Source organism: Tamandua tetradactyla, chromosome 2 (genome assembly GCF_023851605.1).
Source record: "Tamandua tetradactyla isolate mTamTet1 chromosome 2, mTamTet1.pri, whole genome shotgun sequence".
In the NCBI taxonomy this organism is placed as follows: Eukaryota; Metazoa; Chordata; class Mammalia; order Pilosa; family Myrmecophagidae; genus Tamandua; species Tamandua tetradactyla.
The window spans coordinates 35,230,499-35,258,164 of NC_135328.1; the positions used below are offsets into that span (position 1 = coordinate 35,230,499).

At 41.7% G+C, this 27,666-nt stretch overlaps 1 protein-coding gene and 1 long non-coding RNA gene across 8 annotated transcripts in view; one reads left to right on the forward strand and one right to left on the reverse strand.

Moving 5' to 3' along the window:
• The window catches only part of TTLL11 (tubulin tyrosine ligase like 11), a 272,555-nt gene that overhangs the window by 120,737 nt on the left and 124,152 nt on the right, over positions 1–27,666 (forward strand). For 3 of the 7 annotated variants that reach the window (XM_077143052.1, XM_077143082.1, XM_077143091.1), the window contains exon 7: positions 1,964–2,017. The exons of 2 other annotated variants lie outside the window; for them this stretch is intronic. In XM_077143052.1, the coding sequence (XP_076999167.1) occupies positions 1,964–2,017 (54 nt within the window). Of the gene's footprint in view, positions 1–1,963; positions 2,018–18,013; positions 18,978–21,952; positions 25,765–27,666 lie in introns of those variants that run through there. 2 more of the 7 variants (XM_077143076.1, XM_077143073.1) reach the window with 2 other exon arrangements.
• On the reverse strand, positions 487–24,983 carry LOC143668356 (uncharacterized). Its single transcript, XR_013168414.1, has 3 exons — positions 24,892–24,983; positions 1,907–2,009; positions 487–763 (listed from the first exon to the last, which is right to left on the reverse strand). It is a non-coding gene; the product is annotated as an uncharacterized LOC143668356 (long non-coding RNA).

Here is a 27,666-nt window from a genome sequence, read left to right on the forward strand (position 1 = left end):
GGGTATTTTGTTTTGTTTTGTTTTTTACCAAATCCAAAGCCTTCACAAAGTAAGAGCTGAGTAAACATCATTATGCCTTCATTTTAGGTAGAACAAAAATCAAAGGACTTCAAATAACATTTCTCTTATCAAAACCAGGTTGGCCCAAATACTCCCAGACAAGCAAAGCACTCTTCAGCTAAGGTTCAAGACTGGGAGAAACAGTGGTGTTTTGAAAGTCACTCTGCTTTGACCCCTGACCAAATGTTGTTAGAATCACCCTACAGTAATGGTTCTCCTCCTTGGCTAGATTTTAGAATCATCCGGGGAGCTTTAAAAAATACCGATGCTTAGGATATCCACTTCCAAAGATGCTGATTTTAATTAGCCTGGGCTGGAGGACTGCTCACAGAATATTTCTAAGTTCCCTATGTGATTCTTCTGTGGAGCCAAGGTTGAGTTCCACTGCTGGACAGGAAAAGTTACCTTGAAGGAGTATTTGCCATGTTTTAAGTCAGACTGGGTGTTGCCTGCTCAGATGAATTCCCCTCAAGAGTGTTCTTCACCGTGTGAGAAGTTTTTAGGGTGGCCATTGTTGGCGATACTTGATTTAGGATGCTTACCTGTAGTGTGAATAGGCCAATCCAGCCAGGTGTAGCTTCCACCTATCAGTGCTTCAAAGTGAGAGTGGCAGGCCTGCCAAATCTCTGCGTGGTTCCAACACAATGGCAGTCAAATAATTTGTCCACTTGTGTATGCATGCAGCTGCCTTCTTTAGCCCTCCCTGAGGAAAAACAATAGATTAATTAGTATCTGTCACTTTTGTCAGAATAGTTGCAATTAAACTCATTCCTCGAAAAAGTGCTCTCTGATAATTATTGTTCCCATCAGCAGAGACTGTACAGAACTGGTGGGTGAGATTGTGCGGCTATCCAAGCCAGTATGGCATGCTGGTTCAGTTTTTCTCTAGAGTGACCCTGACACGTTAGCATTCTCATTTCCTTGGGTGGGGATAGCAAGTTCAAAGGCCATTGTGTGGTCTGAGCTCTCTTAAGCTCTCCCATAAAAAGCATGAAGCAATGGGAGGGTAACACTGCTGTATTTTCCCATTAAATGACATTGAAGCACACCTAGCTTTCCTTTCTTTTGCTCTAATTGCTTTTCTTTACCTACACCTGGCATTCTATATAATCCATATGCACTGGAGATCTAAAATTTAATAGCAGTGTGGCACAGGATCATCGGGAAGAATGGAAAAGGCATTTTATAATTTATCAAGTCATAAATAGAACCTCATTTTTAATTTAAAAACCATTGACTTTTTTTTATTGATAACCAGGAACAGTTAGAACTTCAAGAACCTGACATAAATTCTAATATAAATCCCCTTTCATCTCATCCACTCCTTACCTACAATGTAAGGATCTATATTAACAGGAAAATGCCAATTTACTAATATGTTTCCTTAATCTCACCTCTGTTTTTTCTTTTTATTCCTTTTGTTTTGTTTTGTTTCACCCAATTGTGATTATCCATGAAAGCACTTTGTAACCTGTAAAGTGCATTTAAATGTAAAGGATTATTATTGTCATTTTGCTAGTCCTGTCATGCAGAGGAAAAGGCTAAAAATATCCCCAACTTCTTTGTATAGAAATGTTTCAGAACAGCTCGAAAAATCACCTAATTTATGTCCAGAGAAAATGTACGATGTTGTAATGCTAAATCACCGGTGTCCAAACTGGAGACCGTGTCATCCCAACCACATAAAATGATGTCACATAGACTTCTAGGTTAGAAGTTATCGTTAAAAGCCAGAGTTTCTTGCATTTGCATAGGATCAAGCCTAAACCTTTTAAAACAAATGGTATCCCAGCTTTCCCCCTCAACCCTTTAGCAAAAAAGGGTCTGAAGTGTCTCGCGTTATTACCTTGAACGTAGTTTGTCAGCAAGACTGTTGAAGTGGGTCTTCACTTTCCCCACACAGACTGAAGAAAAAACTGGATGCCTTGAACTTGGATCCCCAAACAGCTCTGGAAAGGTACAAAGGAGCCCTTAGAAGGGGCACGAGGCTTATGTTTTCATATGTAACACGTCTCTACACACCACTGGGAACTTGTAGGTGATGGTCAGTTTATTGGTGGGACTGAAAGCGCCCCTCCTGTGTCCTTGGGGGGGAGGAATTGAGACACTGCTGACATCCATCTTGACATATTTGGAGAAGCTTTCTCTCAAGGGGAAGAGGCTGAGAGCTAAATCCTGTCTGTCATCAGCCGGTGGTGAGAACTCGGTAGAAGTTACGTAGCTGTTTCTGAGCCTCATTATCCTTTTATATAAAATGGGGATAATGATATTTTATGATATTTAAACAGTAAACATGTACTAGACACTTAATAATGCTTAGTTACCCTTTTCTTTCCTGGTATACTTAAAATTAGAATTTAAGTTTAAAACCCAGGACATATTCCAGAACTTAAGCTACTAGGCTACCGTGGACCTTAATTGACATTGGGTCTGGTTTGTCGATGGAAGGTCTTGAAGGAGGAAAACAGCTGTCCCATGAGAACTATTCCGATGCTTTATAACATTTTATAGTATCTAGTGATCCAAATTGATTTTCATACTAGGGGTCTTTGTTGGTGACATAGGGATAAAGGAAATGGGAGATTGTAGGAATGGGTGTCTGGGACAATCACCTTTTATATATAAATATATAGATTTTTTTAAGTGAGGTAAAATTCACATTTTAAATGAACCATTTTAAAGTGTGACAATTTAGTGGCATTTAGTACATTTACAATGTTGTGCAACCCATCACTCTATCTAGTTCCAGAACATTTTCATCACCTGAAAAGGAAATCTGAACCCCTTAAATAGTCATTCCCAATTTCCTGTCCCCCGGTTCCTTGCAACCACAATTCTGCTTTTGTACTCTGAGGATTTGTCTATTCTAGATATTTTACATAATGGAACCATATGTGGCCTTTGTATTGGGCTTCTTGTACTTAGCATAAAATTTCAAGGTTCAGGGTTCATCCATGTTGTAACATGTTTCAGTATTTCTTTTCTTGTAATGGCTGAATAGTATTCCATTGTATGGTTATATCACATTTTGTTTAACTAGTCATCTGTTGATGGACATTTGGGTGGAAGCCATCCCTTTTTCAACCAGAGAGGTGCTATAATAATCTATTTTATTTTTTTTGCATTCTATTATTAGATTTCATCTGAGGGGAAAGGATATTTTCTGCTGCAAGTTTTAAAAACCCTGACTTCATCCAAACACCTCATTTTATAGATAGAATCACAGACTTTAGAATTGGAAGTGACCTTAGAAATCATCATGTCAGTCAGCTCCCTGGTCCCAGAATCTCTCTCCTAAGCAATCCTGACAGAGGAGCAGTACATGTCCCAGAAAGGCACTGGATTTGGCATCAGTCAGGCCTGGGTTGAAGTCTTTTATCTCTGATGGTTGCTCTATGAGCTTGGCCAAGCTGATTTGTTCTCAGATCCTGTCTATAAAATAGGAATAAGAGTATCTCCTTGGCTGGATTATTGTGGTCATCATATAAAATGATGCATTGGAGCTTGACTCATGAAATCTGAGAGCAGACAAATGCTAGTTATTATGATCACCAATGGTCAATCAGGTTTTACTTTAAAATTATGCTGATGGTGACAAATAATTCACCAGCTCCAGAGGCAGCCTATTTGAGTTTTGAGACAGCTGTGTAAATGATAGTTCTGCCCACCTGATTCATACCAGATAAAACTAAGCTAGGAGAAGGTAAATAACTTGCCCCAAGTTCCAAAGGTAGTTAGTAAAGGCAGAGTAGAAATTGGACCCTATATTTCCTGAGTTTTCAAACCATATTCTCTCCCCTTTGCCATATTGCGCATGGGCCCTTGGCTTCTAGTTCACATTCAAAGCTTAGCTTCTAAAATAAAGAAAATAAATTGAGAAAATCAACTGAAAAACGTCCCCCTTTCTCAGGATATTTGGGCAGCCTAAGCTATCCTTTTCTAAAACCTCTATAAGAAGCAGTCATGAACAAATTGCATTGCATAACTATTTTTAAAACGAGGTGATTTCTTACATCAATTTATTAATTTTGGGAAGGTCACTTTGCCCCTGGAGAAGCCATTTTATTAATATTGAGCTCCTTTGCCTGAATTCAGATAGAATGGTGACTGGAGTCCTTTCTAAGGAATAATAACTCTTTGTGTCCCCAGAGTAACATAAATGAAGTCAGAAACTGGCTCAGAGAAATCCTAAGGGATCTTATTGATATGATGCCATGCAGTACCTGGGAGCTGGGTTATAGACAGCCTGCCTTTAATTCAAAGGTGTGTATTTGGAGCATGACTGATAGAACAGAAGCCCTTTTCCCACAGTAACATATTTCAGTCTTCTCCCAATTTTATTTCTCTCCTATCACCATAACAACCAGATTTATCATAAAAAGAAGAGTAAGCCTGCCAGGACAGCTCTTGCCTTAATTCAGAGGTGTTTGACCTCGTAAGGTTTTATTGGGAGATCAGACTTTACTTATTACCTTGACGGAGTTTATCCCTTGGATTCTGTGCCATATTTGGGATCAACAAATTAGATAAATCCACAAATTTGGTAGATTCTACATAGGATATAGAATAAAGATGAAACATTCTAAGAGAATTGTTGGGGATTAATCATGTCCCCCACAAAAGACATGTTCAAGCCTTAAACTGCATTCCTACAGGTATGAACTCATGTGTAAACAGTACCTTTTGAAGATACTGCTGTTAGTTAAGCTGTGGCTGAACTGAATTAGTAGTCTTAATCCATATGACTAGAGGCCTAAAAAGAGAGGAAAAATTGGATGCAGTCAGGCAAAAGTCAGTAGAGGTCAAAAGTCAGAGGAAGCCAGAGAGGAGAAAGAGTGGCCATGCAGGATAGCCATCCATCTCTAAAAGGCTACAAACTCCCAGGAAAAGCATGGCCTAGTGAACATCCATGAGATAATAAATGTTTATTGTTTAAACCAACCAGTGTGTGGTATTTGCCATGGCAGCTCTGGCAAACTAGACAAGAATGGAATATAAGGAAACTTCCACTGGCTCAGTTTCATGAATAAGGACTGAAGTGTGACCAAGGAATATGACTTTGTCAAATCCTGGACAATAATAGGTAAAACACATTAGTCAAGGATACTCTAAATCCAGGCCCTTGTCCCTTGAATAGGCAGTACATAAACTGAAACCCCATATAGGAAGGAGTTATCCTTAAGCTATCTAGACTAAGCACGCCATCATAAGAATTGAACATTATCTTTCTGATCCAAGAGTATTCTTCTGGAAACAAACATTCTTTCAGAAGAATCATTTGACTGTACCATTGAGGGGCCATCGATCTGTGCACAGCTGACATTCTGTTGCAGTTCTGGAGTTTAGTTGATTCCTAAGAAATCCATTTTGGCGAGACCCTACAGATCAGTCTATGTGAATCCCGAATTTTACATTAATCAGGAGTCTAGGTCACAGAGATTAATAGTTTCATATTCATTTACATTTTATTTGCATTGTGTATAGATTAGAGGAACAAGAATTTGTTTTTTCAGTGTTTATTGAGCACTTACTGTGTGCCAGGTAGAAGCCTACAAAAGTGAATCAGCTCATAGGCCAATAGAGGAGGCAAGACCTGAACAAAAATATCTCTAAAGTGGAAAGCACTAAGTGCATTACATGAGGTATAGACAAATGGCCAAGGCAGGGAGGTGTAGAGAGAGGTCATTTCATGATGGGAAGAATTTTAAAAGCTAGCAAGAAGGAGGTGGCACTTGAGTCAAGTTTAATGAATCGATAGGATTAGAAAAACTGAAAATGAAATGAAGGATGTCCCTGGTGGAGGAAACAAAGACACAGGGGGATCCTTGAGTCGTCCAAGTCGACTGGAGAGATGGCATGCATGGAGTGGATTAGCAGAGAGGAAGGAAGAAAGATAGATGGAGAACTGAAGGCTAGAGGTGGATGACCTTGGATGTCAAGCCAAAGAAATTAGAGTTATTTTCAGTCCGGAGTTCATGAACTCTTTAACTACATCAAATTTATTGTCATCAGAGGCTGTTGGGAGCTGAAGTGACTTGTCCAAGATTGGGGCATTGTGACTTCAAGATACTGTATGCCCTCCAAACCTAGAAAGGTCTCACATTCCCGATAGTAGGCAGCAAGCTAGAAAAATGTACATCCATTTTCAAGTAAGAACAGAAGGGAAATGATTACTGGTAAGTGCATTATTTTAAGTGCATAAAATAAAATCAGAAATGCGCTTCCATTTGAAAATGTTTAAGGGTTAACTCAGAAGTAACCAGTAAATCCTCTTCTGCTTGAAGTTTGTTGAGAAGGAACTATTTCTGAGACTAATGGGGAACATGGACTTCCCGGGTTGATATGACAGTGCCATTTCAGAGGGGCATTAAATAGGAGCCAGTCCCCTCTACCATCACACAGGCTTTCTCTTCCTCTTGCCTGCACAAGGAGCAGATGGGATTCTTGACGAGCATATGGCCAATCAGTCACCATGATGGGGGAAACGGCAGTGCTGAATTCTGCGTGGGCCCTTCCAGAGTTATTCCAGGTAGTGATGAGGTAGCAAATGCCTTTGGAAACCTTACGAGTTGCTCCAGTGAGCCTTAAATGTGCAGGTGCTTTTTACATCAGGAGTTGCTTGCTCTTTGGAAAGAGGCAGTGTGATTGGGTCTCAGAAGACAAAGATTTTGGTACCAGTTTTATTCTGCCTCAGATAAATCACTACATTTTTCTGAGTCCAGCTTCCTTATCAGAAAAAAAAGAAATTATAGTCCCTGCTCTGCCTCTTTTTACAAGGAACTTGAGTATTCAGTCTTGGTGCGAGGCCTGGTAGTTAAATGCTTTATATTTATTCCTGTTTACTCCTCGCAACAGCCATATGCAATAGGTACAATTACTAATTCTGTTTTGAAGTTGAAGAGAGTGGAATTTGGAGAAGTTAAGAAACATGCCCCAGACCATTCGGCTTCTAAGAAACAGAATGAGATTTAAAGGCAGGGTGGTCTGTCTTCTGCCTTGGGAGAGAATGGGTGTGAAAACCTGTAGCACACTAAAGAGATGTGCACCAATAAGGTGGTATCATCATCTGGTTGGGTTCCTGCTTCTCCAAGGCTCTTTCTCTCTTCCTGTGAACTTTAGGGCAGGGATTCATCTCTTTTCCTCCAGGGCCAAGCACAGAGCATGAGTAGCTACTCAATAAGCATCTACTGCTTGAATGATTGATTATCTCCTCTGAGGAAGCTCTGTGACCAGCTGGGTGGCCACTTCATTTTCAATAACGTTCAAAACTGGAAAGAATAAAATGTAAACTGATGTGCAGTGACCACCCGATCAAAGCAGGATGTATGCATGAGATAAGAGAGGGCAGTGTCACGCAGGAAAGCATCTGTGTGCAGTCGTGTGTCCCAGAATGGAAATGTGCTGAATTTTCAGAAGAAGGTGGGGGTGAGCCAAGAATGAGGTTGGACCGTGTTGCAATCACTGACAGCAGATCTTTCTGCGGACCTACAAGGATGCCAATTTATATGATTCGACCTAAATATTGGCTGGGAGTGGTCAGGGTAGGCTTCTTGAGGGAGGCGGAGATTACATTTTCTTGAGCTTGGTTTGGTGAGAAAATGTCAAAAGGCTTGGGAGAGGGAGGATAGGAACAGGGGGAGGGCACAGGGGCTGGATAGGGGTGGCAAGGCACTGCTGAAGCCATCCCACCAGCCACACTTGTTTTTCGTATTTGGGGCTGGAGAGACAGGCCCTTCTCAGCTGCCCATCTCCTATTAACATTTTTTCTCATCATAAAAATAATATAGGCTTATTGTAGAAAAATTGGAAACATGGAAAAGTGAACAGCATGAAATAAAAATCTCCCTCAAATTCCACCAACCAGCATTTACCATTATCAGCTTTTTAGGTAATGAAAAATAATTATAATTTTCTTTTTTTTCTATATTGTTTAATGTCTATATTAGGCCATACTATTTTATATATTTTTTCTCCATTTTAAATGACAGTAATTTCCTCTTTTTGGGTAACAACCCTTCACAAATATCATTTTCATCAAATGGCTGGACCAGAGCTTGCTTCCCTGTTGCTGAATATTTAGTTTATGCCCAGTTTCTCGTGCTTAAAGCTCTGTGTGCATTTTCGAATACTGTCTTAGGAAAGAGAGAGTCCCAAGCAAGAAGTGAGAACTGGTCATGTTTTTAGTATATAGGCAGGAGAGGAGAGCAGAGCCAGTCAGTGTAACGCCCTGGGAGTAAATCCTGACTCCACCATTTATGGCCGTGTGGAGTGGGACAAGTTACCTCCTCTCACTCTACTTTGGTTTCCTCATCCATAAAAGGGAGTTTTCAGTTGGGTGCGCTTTAATCTGCAAAGCAATGAGAATTTCTTAATTTGGGGGGAAAATGTTGCTTATGCCTAAGAGTATCTGTCATGGGAAATGTCCAATCTGCAGGCATATATAACAATCTACATAACATGGAGGTTTTTTTTTTTTTTTTTAATTTTTATGGAAGAAGAGGCAGTAAAATAAGTGGGAAGGAGGCTCTGACAACGACAGGTTAATCTTTCACTGTGGAGATAGATTTGATTTTCCCTTTAATTATCTGCAAGATTAAAAGAAATGAAAGATCAAAATTAAAGCCAGTTTTAGTAATCATTTGAAAACTCTTGGTTATTACACCAAATGGCTTGCAATACTCTCTAGCTGCCTTCTTTCCTTTTCTTTTTGTGCAATTTCCATTTCTTTCCTTTAAGCAGCATTAGAGTCCCTTATAACTCTTTGTATGGAGGCTAATGTGAGGGGGCGGGGAAGGGGTGGAATTGGAGCAGTTTAGAGTAGTAGGAGCCACCCCCAAGCTCATCCTCGGCTGGGTCCTCCCAGCATGAGTGAAAATCAAGTGTTCCATGTCTAACTAGAGAGCTGGCTGGTCTGGGTTGATGTGTTCGTTTGCCTAGAGAAGATGCACTTTCTTCCTCCAAATTGTACCATGCCTCTGCAGCACCAGAAGCCATTCCTGAGAAGCCCCTAACCCATGAATGTATGAACTGATGGAGGATTGAATGAATGCATATTAAGAGCTTGTTCTGTGCTGGGGCCTGTGTCAGACATTGGGTCACCGTGTGACTGTGAATCTCTGTGAGGTGCAGGATGCAGTGGGAGCACCGACAGCGAGGTGATTTGGGACAGGAGATGTGGGGTGGCATGGAGGCAAGGAGCTAAGCCTAAGCAGAGAAAACAAACACGGGAGGGGCATCAGGTAGGACAGAACATGGGGCTCTCAAAGTACTGAAAAAACTCCAAAATGTCTAGAACCACATCATTCATAACAGCTCCACACTGCAAACAACCTAACTGTCCACCAACAGAGGAATACACTAATTATGGATATTCTCTTGCTGGAATTCTAGAAGTCAACAAAAATGGAGGAACCACAGCTCCATGCAACCAGATGCGTGAATCGCAAAGACATTATGTTGCACAAAAGAAGCTGGTCATGCTCATATGGTTCCAATTAAATAAAAACAAACAAACAAAAAAACCCAGCTAAAACTAAACTTCTATATCATCGAGATGCAACTCTAAGTGGTAAAACTGGAAGAAAAGCAAGGAATAACGATCAGAGAGTCTAAGATGGTTACTTCTAGCCAGGGAGGAGAAGAGGAATATGTATGGGCTTTTGGGATCCTGGCTGTGTTCTATTTCTTAATCAGGGTGGTGGCTCAGAGATATTAGAATTATTCTTTAAATATACACATCTGTTTTATATACTCTTCTGTTGGTATGATACCTCAGTTTTACAGGTGAAATAAAGAAGCCCAGTGTGGCTGCATAATAGCAAGTGAGCAGGAAGGATGTCGAGAAACAGGATCAGATGTTGCAGGGAAAGCAATGGAAAAGTTTTCAATAGCAGAATGATATGATGATGTTTGTGTTCTAAAGGGATCACTTGGGCTGCAGTATGAAAAACAAACTGGATGGATGTGGGGACACTTAAGTTAGGAGAGGCAATGGTTGCTTGGATTCAGTGGTGGTGGTAGTGGGGACAGAGAGAAATACTTTATTCAAGAGGTAATTAGGAGGGTGAATGGATAGGAATTGGTGATACACAGACTATGAGAGGTGAGGGTGAAGGAGGAGTCAAGAAAAAGTGGCCCAGGTTTCTTACCTGGGCAACTGGATGTCTGTTGGTGGCCCTAGGGAGGGAACCCTAGAGAAGGAGCAGCTTTGGGGTAAATATGATGAAATTTCCAGGTATGGTCTGATATGTAGCTGAGCACATGGGCCATGGGCTTACAAGAGGAATTCCCATTTTAGGAATAAGCATTCCCTAGCATAGACTCGGACTGTCTATATTGAGTGATTTCAGTGGAATAAGCTGGGAACAAGGCCTGGGTTCAGATCCTGACTCTGCCACTCGTTCTGGCACATTCTTTAACTCTGTTCCAGGTGTTTACCATGAAGCAGTAAGCTCTTCAAAGCACAGTCCTGTTGGTTGATTTAGTTGCTGGGCACAGAAACATCCTGTCTTTAAGGTGCCTTTGGCAGGTCATCCATGTCGACTTAATTTACTTTCAGGGTTTTGGAGTTTTTCAGATGCCTGGATGTCCTTAAGAAGTACTTGTCCCCAGTTGTGAGTGATGTCCATGTCTGGCAGGAGAAGTGATGGAGGAGTGACTAGACCTATGGAGCAGCAGAGAGGATTTCTCCCTAGCATCATTGGGCTTCCCCAAATCAGCCTCTCTTCTGCTCATTATCATCACTGCCATCATCATCCCACACACCTGTACAGTGCTTTGCAGTTTATAGAGTCATTTCAAAGCCAATTATCTGAAATAATTCTCATATGGCTGTGCAAAATAGGCAGGGTATGAATCATTATCCCCATTTTACCGGCAAGGAAACCAAGACTTAGAGAACAACAGGACATTTCATATTTTGTGGTTCCCTGTCAGAAGCCGGCCTCTGTTGGTGTTAGGACTCTGCACATCCAAGAGCCCCAGTTGGCAGTGATGGGAACATTTACTTGTGTGTGCCAAGTTTGTCAGCCACACGTCCGCTAGGTTGCATTTCTGCACACTGTGCATGGCCTCTCTGAGCTGCCATTGGAATACAGCTGGGATCTGCCCTCAGAAGCTTGATTAGGAGAGGGGGCTGGAAATTACTTGCTAGAAGGAAAGGTTGAAGGAATGGTGGATGTTTAGCTTGGGAAAAAAAAAAAAGACTCCAGGGGATGAAATTACCATTTTTTTAGCTTGAAAGTTCGTTATGTGGAAAAGGACTAAACTCTCTGGAAGCCTCAGTGGGCAGAACAAGGAACCATGGCTGAAAATGGCAGAAAGACAAGTTGGGTGAAATTAAAAATTATCCTCAAATTGCAATGCTAAGGGCTGACTCAAAGGGATAATGAGTTCCATGCAACTAGAAGTAGTCAGGCTGAGACTACATATCCATGTGGAGAGAAGGAGCACCAGCTTTGCGATCAAACAGAGTTGGATTCAGTTCTTATTCTATGTTTTAAGGCCATGTGATCTTGGGTGAGTTCCATTACCTCTCCAGGTTCCAGTTTCCTCATCTGTAAAATGGGAATAGTGGTGCCTACACTGCAGGTTGATTGTGAGGGCCAAATATCATACCAAACGTAAAGTGCCCAGCAGATCTCTGGGTACATGCATTGTACAAGTTTCTACTGAGTTCTTACCAGGTGTATGACTTATGTTATATGACTTAATTTTCCCTCTCTTGACTCCATCCAGGGCTACAAAGGGTGAGTTGACACTCCAGTTTACACTTCCAGGCTCTGTCCATACTGATCCCATTCCCCCAACAGGGCTTTTCTTGGCCATCCCTCAGGCCGAGGGGGTGAGCATACCAGAAGCACCATTTGCCATGGGAAGATGGACTGGAGCCAATTAGGAGGGAACGCCAGGGTCTCAGAATCAGAGAGGGTAGTCCAGAGGGGGGTGATCTGGACTCCCTGTGGGCATGGCTTCTTGGCCTCAATAACTCCTTGCCTGAGGCAGGCTGGAGCAGAACCCTCTAAAGGACAAGGCCCAGGGCAGGGGCCCAGTTGCCAGGTCTAAGTGCAGCACTTTCTGCAAGATTCTGAAGTGGTGATGCTTTGTTAGCTTGATTGTGCTGGGCTGAAACCTGTGCTGGCACCTTAACAGCAGGCTGAGAGGAAGGGAACGCAGCCAAGGAAACAGGGGGAAGATAGGGAGACAGGGTGAGGGGTGAGGTATTAGAACAGGGCAGCAGCCTAAGTTATAATATCTGTAGAGACAGGATGAACTCAGTTTCCTCCTGGGTCAAGGCTTTTACTTTCGTGGTCTTGGAGGGAATTTATGGGCAGGGTGTTGCTTTAAGAGTCCCTGGGCAGTGGCAGAAGGAGCCTTCTGAATGTGGGCTATCTGGCCAATCTGAGGAAGAACCAGAAGCACAAGTCCCTCCTCTGGGGGTAGGGAGGGTGACAAGGGCCAGGGTGCGGGCATCCAGCCTGGAATTTAGGATAGAAGTGCAGCCCTATTAGGTTAGCTCACTGGGGCAACACAGCAGCAAAGAAGGCACAACTGAGTATCAGATACCGGGATTAGGTCAGCAAGACCACCCCCAGGCCCTTCCTCTCCTGGTGCTTTGGAGTCTGGTGAAGTCCTCCCTGCTGAAGTCCACACATGCTGTAGGGCTGGATGGAGGCAGGACCTTAGAGGCTGTGGCTGAGTAGGGGCAGAGGGACACAGGCTGTCTATGCTGTAGATCCATAATTCCCAAACGTTAGCAGGTGTCAGCTTCACCTAGAGGGTGTGTTAAAACCCAGATTGCTGAGCCCCACCCTAGGAGTTTCTGATTCATTTGCATCTTAAACAAGCTACAGATGCTCCTGGTCCAGAAACTACAATTTGAGACCCACTTGCCTGCCATCTCCCATCGTTGTGCCTGTCCCAAACCACCTGAAGACTCGGGGCAGTAGCCCCCCAGCCCCTGCAGGCCTTGGCATTGTGCTCTCAATTTGGCTAGTCAGGAGGATTCGTCCTTGTGCACAGAGGTGGAGGATGCTCTGGTGCAGGAGGCCATTGAAGACGTTTGCCAATAACACGGGGAACAAGATGCCCCAGTTTAATATAACTCTACTCATAGGTATCACATATATTGCTCATGTCCACAGAACTGAAGAACAAAACATGGCAATATCCTAAATTCACATTTTTATTCATCTGTGTCCTTTCCCTGCCTTACTGTGTGGGTTTCTTAAGACAAGAAAAATATTAAATTATTGTAAAATCTAACCTTTAAGGCACACTCAAACCCTTTTAAAACAATTTTCTAATGAGAGAAAATGTTGCAGTTTTGTTTTTCATTCTCTTCCAGCTGGTTTGCAGGCAAAGTCCTAGATGCATTCTTAATTTTGACTCAGCCTTTCTCTACAGCAAAACAAGTGGTGGGGAACATTTTTCTCCAGGCAATGGAAACACTTCTGTCTCATTTGCTAGGTTTTTCATTGTAACATGGCAGCCTGTGGAGCTGCTAATTTGAACTTAGGTCCTTCTAGGAAGGTATCGTTCAGGATTGGTAAATATAATAGATTGGAGATTTTAGCCATTTAATTATTGAAAGTGAGAATGCTTCTTTACCTCATGAATATTTTAAAATGGAACAATAGACAATTTATATTTCACTTCTACATTTCGTTGTAGATCTGAGCTACTTCATATTTCAGCATTATCTGATTATCCCAATGCTATGAGCTCTGATTTCCCTCAGAGAATTTGCTAGCAGAGTTACTTTGTTCTAAACCATGGAAACTTCCAAAACACTCATGGGAAACAGGTCATATTAGCACCATTTAGTTTGTCTTTGGATCTATAATGTCCTTCTGGAAATGGAACTCAAAGCAACACTTTCATAAATGAGGGGGCTATAGCACTGTACAGTAGAAAGTGCAATGAGCACTGGGGTTGAATGGACTTGTGTTTGAATCTTGACTTTCCCTCTTGCTAACTGTAAAATTTGGGGCAGTTACTTAAGTTCTCAGTTTCTTGTCTGTAAAATGTGAATAATGGCAATAACTACATATAAAGTTATTGTGATCATTGAATAAATTAAATATATAGCATAATACTTAGACATGATAGGCATTTAATGAATGGTAGCTATTTTATAATTATCCTTATTGTTCTTATATAAGGTGCCTATGACAGTGCTGAGCACATAGAAGTTGAATAAATGGTGATAATGATAATTTTTATTATCCTTATCATCATCCTTATAATTCTTACAGAGAGACATTTATTAAAACATACAGGTTTCCACATGTGAATTATGTGTTTTGTTTTTTATAAATAAGTAGAGAACTTAGTGAAGGTTAGCAAGACCGAAGGCAGTCGACAGTGCTCATATAAATAGTTTAATTAAGATAATCCCTGATGCAAGACATTTGTTCAATTTGGGCCTCAAATTGAAAATGGGTTGCATAGATTTTCACAAACTTCTCTTTGCTGTGCCATGGGTATAGGGGCATTATGCCTATGGAAAGGCAGGACCATGGGAAATGACCTGGGCTGGGAGGCAGGGTCACAGGCTGAGTCTCCACTTTGCCATTGTTGCACTCTGAACTTGACTTTGGGCAAATCCCCACAGTTCTCTGGGCTGTGGCTTACTCATTTCTACAGTCTGTTATGGTGTGAAAATGTGATGATTCTATTGGGACATGTGATTTGTTCCCTTTAAAAAGAGATATAAAAAATAAGAAGACAGATTTCATCCTTCAAAAACCCCTAGACACTGCAAAACTTGCTAGTTGCTTTTAAACCACTAGGTATTAGGTGCTAGATAGTTGAGACAGGCTTAATTGGAAATTGTGTTTATCATCTGGAGTGAATGTGCTTGCACTAAATGTGTTTTTGACTGTTTCTCACTATCTAGTTTTTTGCTTCCAACCAGAATGAGCTGCTTCTTCATTGCTCTCAGAAAAAACTCTGTAGTCTTGGTTTATGAACGTTAATTAGTTTGAAGAAGAGAAAGAGGTTTGTGTTTCTAAAAATAGTTCTCAACACAGGAGGCCATTTCGTTTGGTTTGCTGTTATAATCTGGGTGCTTCATAAGGGTGACATTTCGAGGCTTCACACATCCTCAAGTTCCTTGCTAGCATCTTTGAAGTTAGTGAACCGGTGCTCATAATTAAGGAATAATATAGTGCTCATCTCTATGCTTAAATATCATAGTGTGGCCCAATGGCTCCCATGGCCCCTCATTGTTTGAATTTTAGCAGTTATTTTAGCAGTTTGTTTTACTCAGTATAGGGGATGCACTGACATGATTGTGGGAATCTGTTCTCTGGTCTTCGAAGGGTATTGACATCACCTGCGATAGCATAACAGTACAAATGCACCATTATCAGTGACGTGAATGGAGACATGTCACTATGGGCAGTGCGACATGAAAAAGGGAAGGGACGTTGGAGCTGGGAGGCCCGGGTCTCAGTTCTGGCTCCGCTGTTGACTTGCTATACTCTACATACTGTGTGCCAGGCATTGTGTCAGTTCTGTGGATGCAGAGAGAGTGCAGCATGGCTCCTCAGCCTGATTCTGTCATCCGGGCCCCTTTCATCTCTCCAGTGAGGAGGCTGAGCTTGATTGCTGAGGACCCTTTCTGTTCTAACATTCTGTATGGCTCCATTTTTATTAATAATAATAATATCTCAGGCTTGTTGTTTAGGTAGGCATTTTGGGGAGAATTCCAGAAGCAGGTAAACCTCTGGAGAGGCTCTAAATTTGAGACTGCTCCACAGTGTGCTTATACCCTACCCAACCAAGGTGGACGGAGGAACAATCCAGGTTCCTGGCGCCTTCTTACTAGTGAGGAAAGGCTTTGGTTAATTGCCTATTCTGGACTCTTATTGGCATTCAAATCATTTATGTAGTATCTCAGATTAAGATGTCAGAATTGATGTGGATGTGGCATCTTTTTGATTTACAATGTATTCACCTGAAGTTGTGTCCTTCTAGTCTATTTTACATTTGATTTATTTCTGGCCATATCTTCCCATGATATTTTTTCCTTCTTAAGCTATGTGTGCATATCTGAATTAAAAGAATTACATTCACATAATCTAATTATGTATTGAGCTACTTAGCCCATATTTGCCAACATCTAAGTCATCTCTTCTGTAGGAAATAGTTCTGCCTCTCTCTGAGCTTCTCTGTAAAATAGAGGTAAAAATTGCTGAAGTCTTTGAAAGAGACGCAGTAATAGTCCCCCTTTCTATGCAGGATTAATTGAGAAGAAGACAAAGAGAAAAGAAGGATAAAGGCCGAAATATTTCCTTCATTATGAAAAAAAGCTGATGGAGAATAAGTCTGTATATCTGTGGGCAAAAGAGCTTCCTGATGTGGGATCCAGAGTGAGGCACGCATCCAGCAGTCCATTCCCTTCTTTCCACCCCACCCCGCCAAGCACCAACACAAGCATGAGCAGCAGAGAATATGCTTCCTGAGGGCAGCTTGCTTGAGTTAGGGGCTGGGCTGCATTTGCCCACTTTCTCCCTTCCAACTCACCAATTATAAAAGACATTTTATTTCTACAAGGGTAGAGGAAGATTAGGGCAGAGAGAGGCCAGAAATGTGGCGCTAATGGCTCTCTTTTCAAGTGGAAACCTGGAGAGCAGGGAGAAAGTGCCCCTTCCAGAAACCATCACATTTACTCACAGGAAGCCAAATTATAGTAATAAAAAGTACAAGCTGGGCCACGGTGGCTCAGCAGGTAAGAATGCTTGCCTGCCATGCCCAAGGACCCGGGTTCGATTCCCGGTGCCTGCCCATGTTAAAAAAAAGGAAAAAAAAAAGTACAAGCTTTGGAGTTTGACAAACCTAGATTCAAATCCTAGTTCTGACTCTGTCATCCTAGATGAATAACTCCATCTCATTAAGCCCTCACCTGTAAAATAGGGATGATAATAGGACTGACTTCCTAGAACAGTTGGGAAATTAAGTGAAATAATTTATGGAAAGTACCAGGCACATAGTAAGTGCTTATAAATAACAGAAGGTCATATATATGAATGTCCTTTGTAAATTATGCAATTTATATAAGTTGCATTTATATGAATATAAATATTATTATTTGCAAATAATAATACTACTTGCTAGGTAATAGTGTCAGTGCTCCTGAATTTAGGCTTACTTAAATAGGCTGGGTGTCCTCAGTGGCTCATTATGCCTCTGTTTTCTATCTCTCTTACCAAATAAAAGCCACAAGCCAGAAGAAAAAGGAAATTAATTTAATGACAAACTTCTAGATATCAGAATGACCATTCTTCTGATCCCAGCTATTTTTATAGATTCTCTTGGAAGCTGTCATGTAATTCTGTACAGCCATTAGAAAGTATTCACTCCATTTAATTATGCTGAAAAATCATTAGTGGGAATTTGACACAGGTCTGAAGTGTTCATAAGCTAATATTCTGCCGTCAGGCTTCAAGAGACAGCTCCATTTGCTAGCGGCAGCCCTTGAAGTGCAGTCAAGAAAAAAAATGGCGGAGGTGGGGCGGTTGAGGGTGGGTTTTTGTTTCATTCTGCCTCCTCTTCATCCTTCTCTGTCATCTTCACGGACATCACATTTATCGAATGTTACCACTGCCAGGAACTTTCTTGCCTCATCCCTTCCATAACCTATGAGGTCTTACTACCTTCGTTTTACTATTAACAGCTCTTGCTCAACGACTTGGCAAGTTGGGATTTGAATCAGGTTTGGCTGATTCCAGAGCCCATGTTCTCTGAGTTGGGAGCCAAGTGGCAAACTTTTCAAAGCCTGGAAAGAGGTTCAGGCAAGGGCCTTGCAGCCTTTTATTTCACTGACATTTGGCCTTACCAGCAGCACTTCCCTTTTCTTGGCAATTGCTATTGTTAATATGCAGCCCCAATCCTCGTTTTTCGGTTTCTGCTTTTTCAAATAAAATGTTTTTTTTCCTCCTTTGACCAGGGAGCACTTAAACTGTGAGGAGCACGGCTCTCAGAAAGGTCCAGGAGGCACACGTTGTCCTCACTTTGGACCCATTTCCTCTGCCCTGTTTGCAGAGACCACAGGCTCAGCACCATGACTTAAGGATATAAATAAGAGTTTCCTTCAATTCTGAAAAAAAGGTATGAACCCCCACCATTTGTAAGATCCAAGAGAAAAATTAAATAACAGTACCTATCTTATATGGCTGGGGTAACAAGTGAAGTGTTTACAGTAGGGCCTAGTACATGGTGAGCACACGGTAAGAGTAGCTATAGTATGACTGTTGTTGTGGTGGTGGTTGTTAAGCAGCTCATGGCCAAGGGGAACTCACAGTCTGCTAGGAAGGACATACCAACAGTCAATTCTTTACCATTTGGTGAGTTCCATAATGCAGAAGCAGAGCGTATAGGAGGGACACAACAGGGACTTGGGTGGGGAATCACTGAAGACTTCCAGGAAAAGACAGCCCTGAAACCAAATCATGAAGAATGAGTAGAGGCTGATTAGATGGAAAAATGATCAAGCTGGAAAAAGGTGTGTAACTATTTCAGAACAGTTACAGCTGACAACATAGGATGGGTGGCCTGGAACAGAGAATACTTGGGGAAGGCTCTAACTTTTCTTCCACTGGTGAAGGTTGTCTTACAGGGGATTACATGTCTTTGGTCTGGCTTTGGGACAAAGAGCTATAACTAAATGGTAGAATTTACTAGAAGGCAAAACATTAGCAAAACTTTCTAATGCTCATGGTTTTCTAAAAAAAGTGGAGCAGGGCTACCTCAGGGCATAGTGAGCTTGCCCTCTGTTGCTGACAGGCCCAAGGACCAGGTAAAAAAGATGGTAAAGTAGAAAGAACCTAAGATTTTGTGTCAGAAATCCAGATGTGACTCAAACTTATGCACTTGCTCTGTGACCCCAGATAGATCACTTGACTCATCAGAATCTCCTTTTCTTGCAAAGATCCAATTACAAAGTGTGAGTGCTTTATAAACTATGAATCGCCATACAAAATTGTCATTATTATTATGCTTATTACCATTTCACTCTAGTTACTGGTGAATGTGAATTAGCCATGCAACTAATTCGTTTTTGATTCCTCATGGTTTCTATCTTAGTGCCATCGCACAATAGCCAGTAAATTTTCATTGAATTAATAAATCAATGATTTTGCCCCACAACTGCCCCTGAAGCTTGATGTAAGTTGTATCATTCTTAGTCCACTGTTGTTTCTGCTGTACCTGTGTCATTACAGCTGCTCTAGGACCTGGCACATTGCAGGCTCCAACTTAAAATGTACTGAGCCAACAAATGAGGGGAAAATCAAATATATTGAGTATTACTGCTTCATGTGATAGTCATTGGACTAAGCACTACACATATATCTTATTTAATCCTAAACACAATCCTGTGAGATGGCCCCAAAGTATGTGCGACTCAGGACTGTGATGGTGATGCCAGCATTGGAGGGGAGGCTGGCCCAGGTGGCCTGGGGGTTATTTTCACCTCCAGGGTTCCATGGTTGAGGGCAGCCAAGCTCCCGGAAGGGAGTCAAGCCCTCAGTTTGCATTAGGTCGTCTTTCTTTCTCCTGCTCCTGTGTTTTGTCTGCATTAACTTCATGCTAGTAGTGGGGATCTTAGAAAGCAATCTTTCACTCACTCTACAAGGTACAATGAGTAGCCCTACAGTGTCACTCATTCAAGAATGGTCTGACACACTCCAAAGAATCTCTGCAGCCCGAATGTTTGGTGGTTAGAATTAGGGGCATGAGGTTTGGTGCTCTAGCATCCTGAGTTCCAGTCCGAGTAGCTTGTCTAAGCTCTAGTACCTTAGACAAGTTATTCACCAACTTGTAAACCATAAATTGGGACAACACCTACCTCATACAGTTATTGTGAAGATGGATGCTAAATGCTTGTTTAGTTCACTTCCTGGCATATGGAAGGGTTCAGAGAGGCATATAATCACCATCCTCATTAGGACTTTCATGTTTTTCAGTATGTAGTAGATGTTACTTGATAATTGGTAGCTATTACATATAATTAACATTATTTGCCTAATTTTAGAAGCATACATTAAAACCATTCTCTCCATCACTATAATGTTGATAGTTCACAGTTACTTTTTGGTAAATATTGAATATGAAAACCTGAGTTTAAGTCAGTTACAATTTCCTTTCTATCAGAAGTTCGTCCCTTTCTCAGCACAGAGACCCACCCCAGAATCATTGCTCAGCTTTGGTTCTAGTCCTGGCACTGTCATATTCTACTTTTGTTAACTCAAGGAAGTGACTTCAGCTATCTAAGCCTCAATATTCTCATGTGTAAAATGAGGGGAATTGTAGTTACTCCACAGAGTTGTGGAGAGGATTAAATGAGATAATGCACCTGAAGGCCTAGCGTTGCACTTGACGTGTAATAGTTTTTCAGTAAATGTCTGCCTTAGTAACATGTCTGAAGGTGTCTAGCTCAGTGCCTGGCTGTAAAGTGGTAGTTTCCTTTATTCCTTTCCAATTTACAATCTCCTTCACTCCTCTAAAAGTCCTGTACCAGTGTAACTAGCTTTACAGCTCTCAAGCCAGGCTGATAGAGGAACCTGCTGTGAGGAAAAAATGTCACTGTTCTCTGTTCAGTAGGGACCCCTTGAAGCTGAACTCCATGGTGACACTGGGAGATCACGCGGGGGCGGGGGGGAAGTGTAACTTCTGTGAGTCTCTCCTGTTATTCTTTAATAGGAGCCTCCAATCCAGCACTCCAGTATTGGACCTCAGCCCTCTAAGTAGTTAAGGTACCAGAAGCACGGCTGCCAGGCGGCTTATTCTAGAGAACTTTTCTATTATACTCCCAGTGGCAGGCAAGAAGTGCCTCAAGAAAGCTTGTTCCACACTTACAGTTTCCCTTTTCACTGTCACTAAGTGACTTTAAGTCAAATGCACCCAGCAAATAACAGCATGGAAAGTGTGTCTGTAACCATGTGGCATCTTAATAAAAATTACTGATGTATATTTTGCACATACTTCAGGTTTATATTTTCAAATCCAAAACCTCTTTCAATTTTGACTGTTTGGAGATGAAATCTTCTAAAATGCATTATACACCTTGCTTCTTGAAATCAAAGAAACATAATTTGATTTTTTGTTTTTTCTTGTAGGGTACTTTGGCGTTAAGAGGTGTGCTGGTAAACCAGCTCTCTCAGCATTTGCTGATTTCCATGATATAAATTATCCCACCAAAACTAATTTCAAGCTACCAATAGTTTTCAACAACCAACTTGTAAAATCCCTGAATATTTATGGCTGGCTTCACATACCCCTGCAGGGAAGTAGCATGACACAGTGGTAAGAACAGGGGCCATTGGACTGGGATAGACCTGGCTGTAACCCATATTTTTCCACTTGATACACCTGGGTTACCTGAGACAGAATGCTTACCCCAAATGTCTTTAAATAAACTATAAAATAAACACCCTAAGGGTAATTGTGAGATATGATAGGTCAGATGGCCCAAACTTGAATGCTGTAGGAACCACGTAGGTGACACAATGAATGAAGTAGAGTGAGGTGGGGACTCGGGCTCATGGAACAGTGGTTCTCTGACTGCACATTGGAATATCCAGGGAATTAACTGGTACCTATTCCCACTTCAGACCAATTGAGCCAGAGTCTCTGGGGGTGAGGCCTGAGTATGATTTTTAAAACCTAAACACCTCCCCCCAAGTGATTCAAGCATCAGGCCAAGGTTGAGAACCATGATCCTGAGAGATATTTGTGGATGGCCAGTGTGTCACCTCTGAATTAAGTCAACTGCTTGGCAGCTTGGCACACACTAGGGTTTGCAAAATATCCTTTCCTGACCCATAACCCTGTACTAAATGTTAACTGTTCTTTGCTCAGAAGTTTTTTATCTTCCTAAATTTTAAAGGCTTGGCTTCAGGCATCATTTCTGATATCAAAGTGCCTGCCTCTGAAAGACCTGGCTTCGTTTTGCTGTTCTGGTCTGCCAGGAGCTGGGAGACCAGAAGGCCTGAAAATCTATTGCTCCTCTGTCCATTTTCCACCTAATGAACGTCTCATCTTCCAAAGGTCTGTTCCAAGTCATCTCCACCCAAGCCCTTTCTGCCTCCCAGGAAGTTAGCCAGTCTTGGAGTTCTCATGAATTCTGTGCCCACCTCTAATACAGCATGTCCTGTGTGATATTATGAATAATAGTTTATGTGCATCTCTCAATTCAGCAAATATTTATATAGCACCCTTGATGAACCAGCCTGTAATGCGCTAGATTTGTGGCTTAAACATCCTGTGAGTTTCTCAAGGGTCAGAACTGCATCTGATTCTTCTGTGCCCCTGGCATCTGGTGCAAGACCTAGTACATGGAGTTTAGTGGATATTTGAAAGATGGATGAAAGGGTGGGTGAGTAGGGACATTTCCAGCTTACTTCTGTGTTTAGGGCTGAGATTTAGAGGGTTGGATTCACTGGAAGGATGACCTTCAAGGTAAGTGGGACATTTTTGTAATTTCCAGAAATTTCACAAGAAGATTCAGTTCTAAAGACAGGACTTGTTCACGGTGGTTAAATTGTGGGCCATTTTCTTTAAGGGATTTAGACATCAGCTTTTAAAACCATTTTCCTCCCCAATATTGTCCTAAGTGGAAATTTCAAACTTCAGGTGAGTTTGGAAATTGTAAGTAGTTTGGTATGGTTAGAGGGTGTTCTAGTTTGCTAGCTGCCGGAATACAATATACTAGAAATGGAATGGCTTTTAAAAAGAGGAATTTAATAAGTTGCTAGCTTACAGTTCTAAGGCCAAGAAAATGTCCCAGTTAAAACAAGTCTATAGAAATGTCCAATTTAAGGCATCCGGGGAAAGATACCTTGGTTCAAGAAGGCCGACAACATTCAATGTTTCTCTCTCAGGTGGAAGGGCACATGGCAAGCATGGCAGCGTCTGCTGGCTTTCTCGTGGCTCTACTAAAAAGGAACTTTCTCCAAAATGTTTCCTCTTTTAAAGGATTCCAGTAAGCAACTCCACCTTCAGTGGGTGGAAACACACTTCCACGGAAATCATCTAATCAAAAGTTACCACCCATAATTGGGTGGGTCACATTTTCATGGAAATAATCAAAATGCTCCCACCTAGGAATATTGAATGAGGATTAAAGGGCATGGCTTTTCTGGGGTCCACTACAGATTCAGACTGGCACATTCTACCCTTTGGACCCCCAAAAGACATGCTCTTTCCAAATGCAAAATACATTCATTCCATAACAATATCAGAAACCTTAAACCTTTCAGTAGCAATACAATAAAGTACAAAATTAGAGACAATATAAAATCTCATCAAGTCAGTTACAGGCATGGTCTGTCCTAAGGCAAAATTTCCTCCATTTTCTCTGGACCTTTGAAAACTCATAACAAGCTATTTGCTGCCAACATACAAAGGAGGAACATTCATAGGATACATATACACATCTCCATAGGGAGGAAGGAACACAGAGGTCACCGGACCCATACAGTTTCAAAAACCTGCAGGACAAAGTCCATTAGATTTCAAAGTCTGAGAGTCATTTATCCTCAGGGCTTTAGAAAGTGGCAGTCCCACCCTTTCAAAGGGTCTACACAGAGGCCTGCCTCTGTCCGAATACAACCTTGGGGGGCATTGGGGAGACCACCTTTTTTTGACTCCACCCTCTCCAAGTATCAGGGCCGCACCCGGGCTCTCTGCCATCTCCGGGACACATGCTCAACCCCTACATTTGGTGGCAGCCAGGCTCTCCCCAAACCCCAAGGAATGTGCTTCACCCTCTCCAAGACCTGAGGTGGCACGACTTTTCCACTGCAACCAGGTGGAAGGCCCATCCTCTGCCTTTGGGTCAAACTCACCCTCTCCATGGGCTTGGGTGGGTCCACTCTCCTGGCCCAAGGCTTCTTGAATTCAGACCTCAGCCTCCATGGTTTTGCTTCTGAAGTTATTTTTCCTCCAATATGTCCCTTCCCTGAATCCCCTAGTCCAGACTGGCAGTGACTCTGTTTATAAAGGTCCCATAGCACTCTTGTTGTCTTTCTATGCAGTAACCTCAGATCATGCCCATCAGATATAAGGAGTTTCCAGAAATCCTTCCTGGATAACTCCATGTCCAATCCTGTCTTTCTCTGAAATGGCTGACGGGTTCCACATTTGGCCAGATCTTCATGTGGGGCACTATTCTCTGGGGTCTCCCCTCCTGGAAGCCCAGAATTCTCCAGAACACTGATTTCTGGTTTCTTGTTACCCAAGAGTTCAGTTCTCAGTTCATCTCTTTCCTGTCACATTTCACTATAAGCTGTGAGGAGAAACCAGGCCGCACTTTCCACATTTAATTTGGAGATCTCTTCTGCTAAATATCCAGGCTCATGGCTTTTAAAATCTGCCTTCCAGCCAAAGCCACTAGTCAACTTTGCCAGATTGTCTGCCATTTTAAAACAAGGATCGCTTTCCTTCCAGTCTATAACACGTGCCTCATTTCTGTCTAGAGCCTGGTCAGAGATATCTTTAGAGTCCACATTTCTACCAAGATTCTCTTCAAAACATTCTAGGCCTTCTCTACCAAGCTTCTCACAACTCTTCCAGAATCTTCCCCTTATCCACTTAAAAAGCCGTTCCAACATGTTTGGTATTTGCAAGCTGCAGCAGCACCCTACTTTCTGATACCAAAATCTGTGCTAATTTGCTAGCTGCTGGAATGCAATATACTAGAAATGGAATGGCTTTTAAAAAGAGGAATTTAATAAGTTGCTAGCTTACAGTTCTAAGGCCAAGAAAATGTCCCAGTTAAAACAAGTCTATAGAAATGTCCAATTTAAGGCATCCGGGGAAAGATACCTTGGTTCAAGAAGGCCGACAACGTTCAATGTTTCTCTCTCAGGTGGAAGGGCACATGGCAAGCATGGCAGCGTCTGCTGGCTTTCTTGTGGCTCTACCAAAAAGGAACTTTCTCCAAAATGTTTCCTCTTTTAAAGGATTCCAGTAAGCAACTCCACCTTCAGTGGGTGGAAACACACTTCCACGGAAATCATCTAATCAAAAGTTACCACCCATAATTGGGTGGGTCACATTTTCATGGAAATAATCAAAATGCTCCCACCTAGGAATATTGAATGAAGATTAAAGGGCATGGCTTTTCTGGGGTCCACCACAGATTCAAACCAGCGCAGAGGGATTGGATGTGAAGAAAATGAAGCTAAAAGGGTTGGTAGTGGTCAGATTTTAAAGGCCTTGAACACCATACTGAGGGGGTTTAGATTTGCTCTGGGGTCAGAGGGGAGGAGCCATGGAGATCTTGAGGTGGTTAGGTGGCAATGGGCAACATCAGTGGTTGGACTAGAGAATCATTTGTGGTTGATCAATTGAGCAGATCAGATTAATTCTCTCCTCCTTCAAAGAAACCCCATCACCACCACCAACCTTGTGTTCCTGCCCTCATTTGCAGGACACAGTGGCAAGGATGGTCTGATGCAGGGTGGAATTAGACTGATAGCACCTTAATTGTTCATATTATTAACCTGAATATTTTTCAAAGAAGATTTTATTAAAAGAGATCATCTGGGTTTGTTTATTCAGTCTTATTTTCTGAAGAAAACATGGCCAGGGACTGTCCCTTGTACTTGACTCCTTTCTGTGTGTGCATTTTTGAAAGCAGATGTCCCTTGGAGCTTAGGGAGTACCATTTTCTAATTAGTTCTTTGTTAAACCACAGGCCTCCAGATTGTGCTGCTAAAATTACTAGTTTATTCAATGAAGAAATCCTGATGGTATTTTATTCTAGTCCTGCAAACAAGTATATCAGGTCCTTTGCTGATGCCACATTTTCCCAGAGTGTTGCATGTTGCTATTTATGGTGCCAGGGGCAATGCTGGGTGCTTTGCAAATATTATTGTCTCATTGAATTCTCAAAGGATCTTTGCAGAGTATGGATTTTGAGGACTGGTTTTACAGAAGAAGAAATCCAGCTCAGAGAATTAAGTCACTTCCCAACTTCACAGCCAGTGAGCATCAGGTTGGGATTCGAACTCTGCTGGGTCCCGATTGGCCCCATGTACACGGTCTTTCCCCCAGCCTCTCTATTGGCTATTGTTTATTGCTATCCACGTGCCTATGCTTAATTGACCATGTTTTATGAGATCGGAATTTGTATTTTAGTTAAATGGTATCTGGAAGGTAATGAAAATGATTTTTAAATGTAGTCTAAATATATTACAGAAGGATATTAAATACCACTAATACTTTCTCTGGACTCCTGTCATTCTATTTGAGCTCATTTAAAGGAACAAATTCAATATTTCCCTACCATATACTAGTGAAGTTCCAAATTCTGAAATTACCCCAAGGGCAAGAATTTAGTTTTTTAGTGATTATTCATGGTGTAACCAGTCTTTCTAGGCTATATTTATCATTTTGTTAATTTGGTTGTAGTTTTCTATTCCAGGAAAATGATAAATGTATACAATCACTTTTGATTGGAGATTTGTAAACATCATCTTAATTGGTCTTTTTACTCCCTCACTGTTAGTTTACCTTTTTATAACATGAGGATAGATTTTTATTCTTTGATTAGACAACATTTTCTAAGTTCTTCTTGTGCACCAGCATTTTACTAGGGGAGGGGATAGAGCCGGGAAGCAGACATACAGGGCCCTGCTCATTCCAGGGGAGGGAGACAGACATTAAACCAGGGCACAAAGAAAGAAAAGCTCAAGTCAAAAAAGTGCTGTGGCACCAATCAGCCTGGAGGTGCTAATGTGATGGGGATGGTGAGACCTGATCTTTGAGGGGCTTTCTCTAAAGGGGAGGAGGGGAAAAGAGACATTCTCAAATAAATAGATACAACCTCTGGCTTCTTGGAATTTGCAGTAGCAATTTGTCATTTTGCTCAGGTGTAAATTTTCTTCCATTGTAAAAGGAAAGGTTTTGGTCTTTTGGTAAAATAATTTGGACATCAACAAATAGATGAGGCAAGTGTTTGGGGAAGAAAGGTGAATCTCTCCTGAGCCCATGGAATCAAACCACACTGGTCTTTTTTTATTTATTATTTCAATAAACATTTTACTTTGTGTCTATTATATTCCATACACTTAGGAAAATGAACCAAAGCTGCTCAATCCCTGCCTTTAAAAGGAGAGAAAAAGATGCATAAATAATTATAAAACAGTTGTCCCTTGACAGTCCTCAGAAACATATCCTGAGACTTTTATGAACCCTCAAAGTGACTATCATTAGTCAGCAAGGCTCTGCCTCTTAGAATGTCACGCAAGGTGCTTTATCTATGTAATCTTATTTCATCCTGGTGACAATCAGGTGGTCAGGATTATTATTTCCATTCAAATTGCTACATGTCATGACCTTCAGAATTGCCAGTGCCAAGAGTCTACTGTGCCCCACCCTGTGCTCAGTAATGAAACTATGAAAGGACATGGGAACACCGAACACTTCCATTGCTTGAGGCATTTGGATTCATCTTGAATGAGGTGATGCCAGAGCTGGGTCTTGCAGAGTGGGAGGTGCTAACCAGACAGGGAAAGGGAAAGCACCAAGCAGAGGAAACTACATGTGCAAAGATATGAAAATATATCCTATATTCAGGCAAAAAAAAAACAAAAC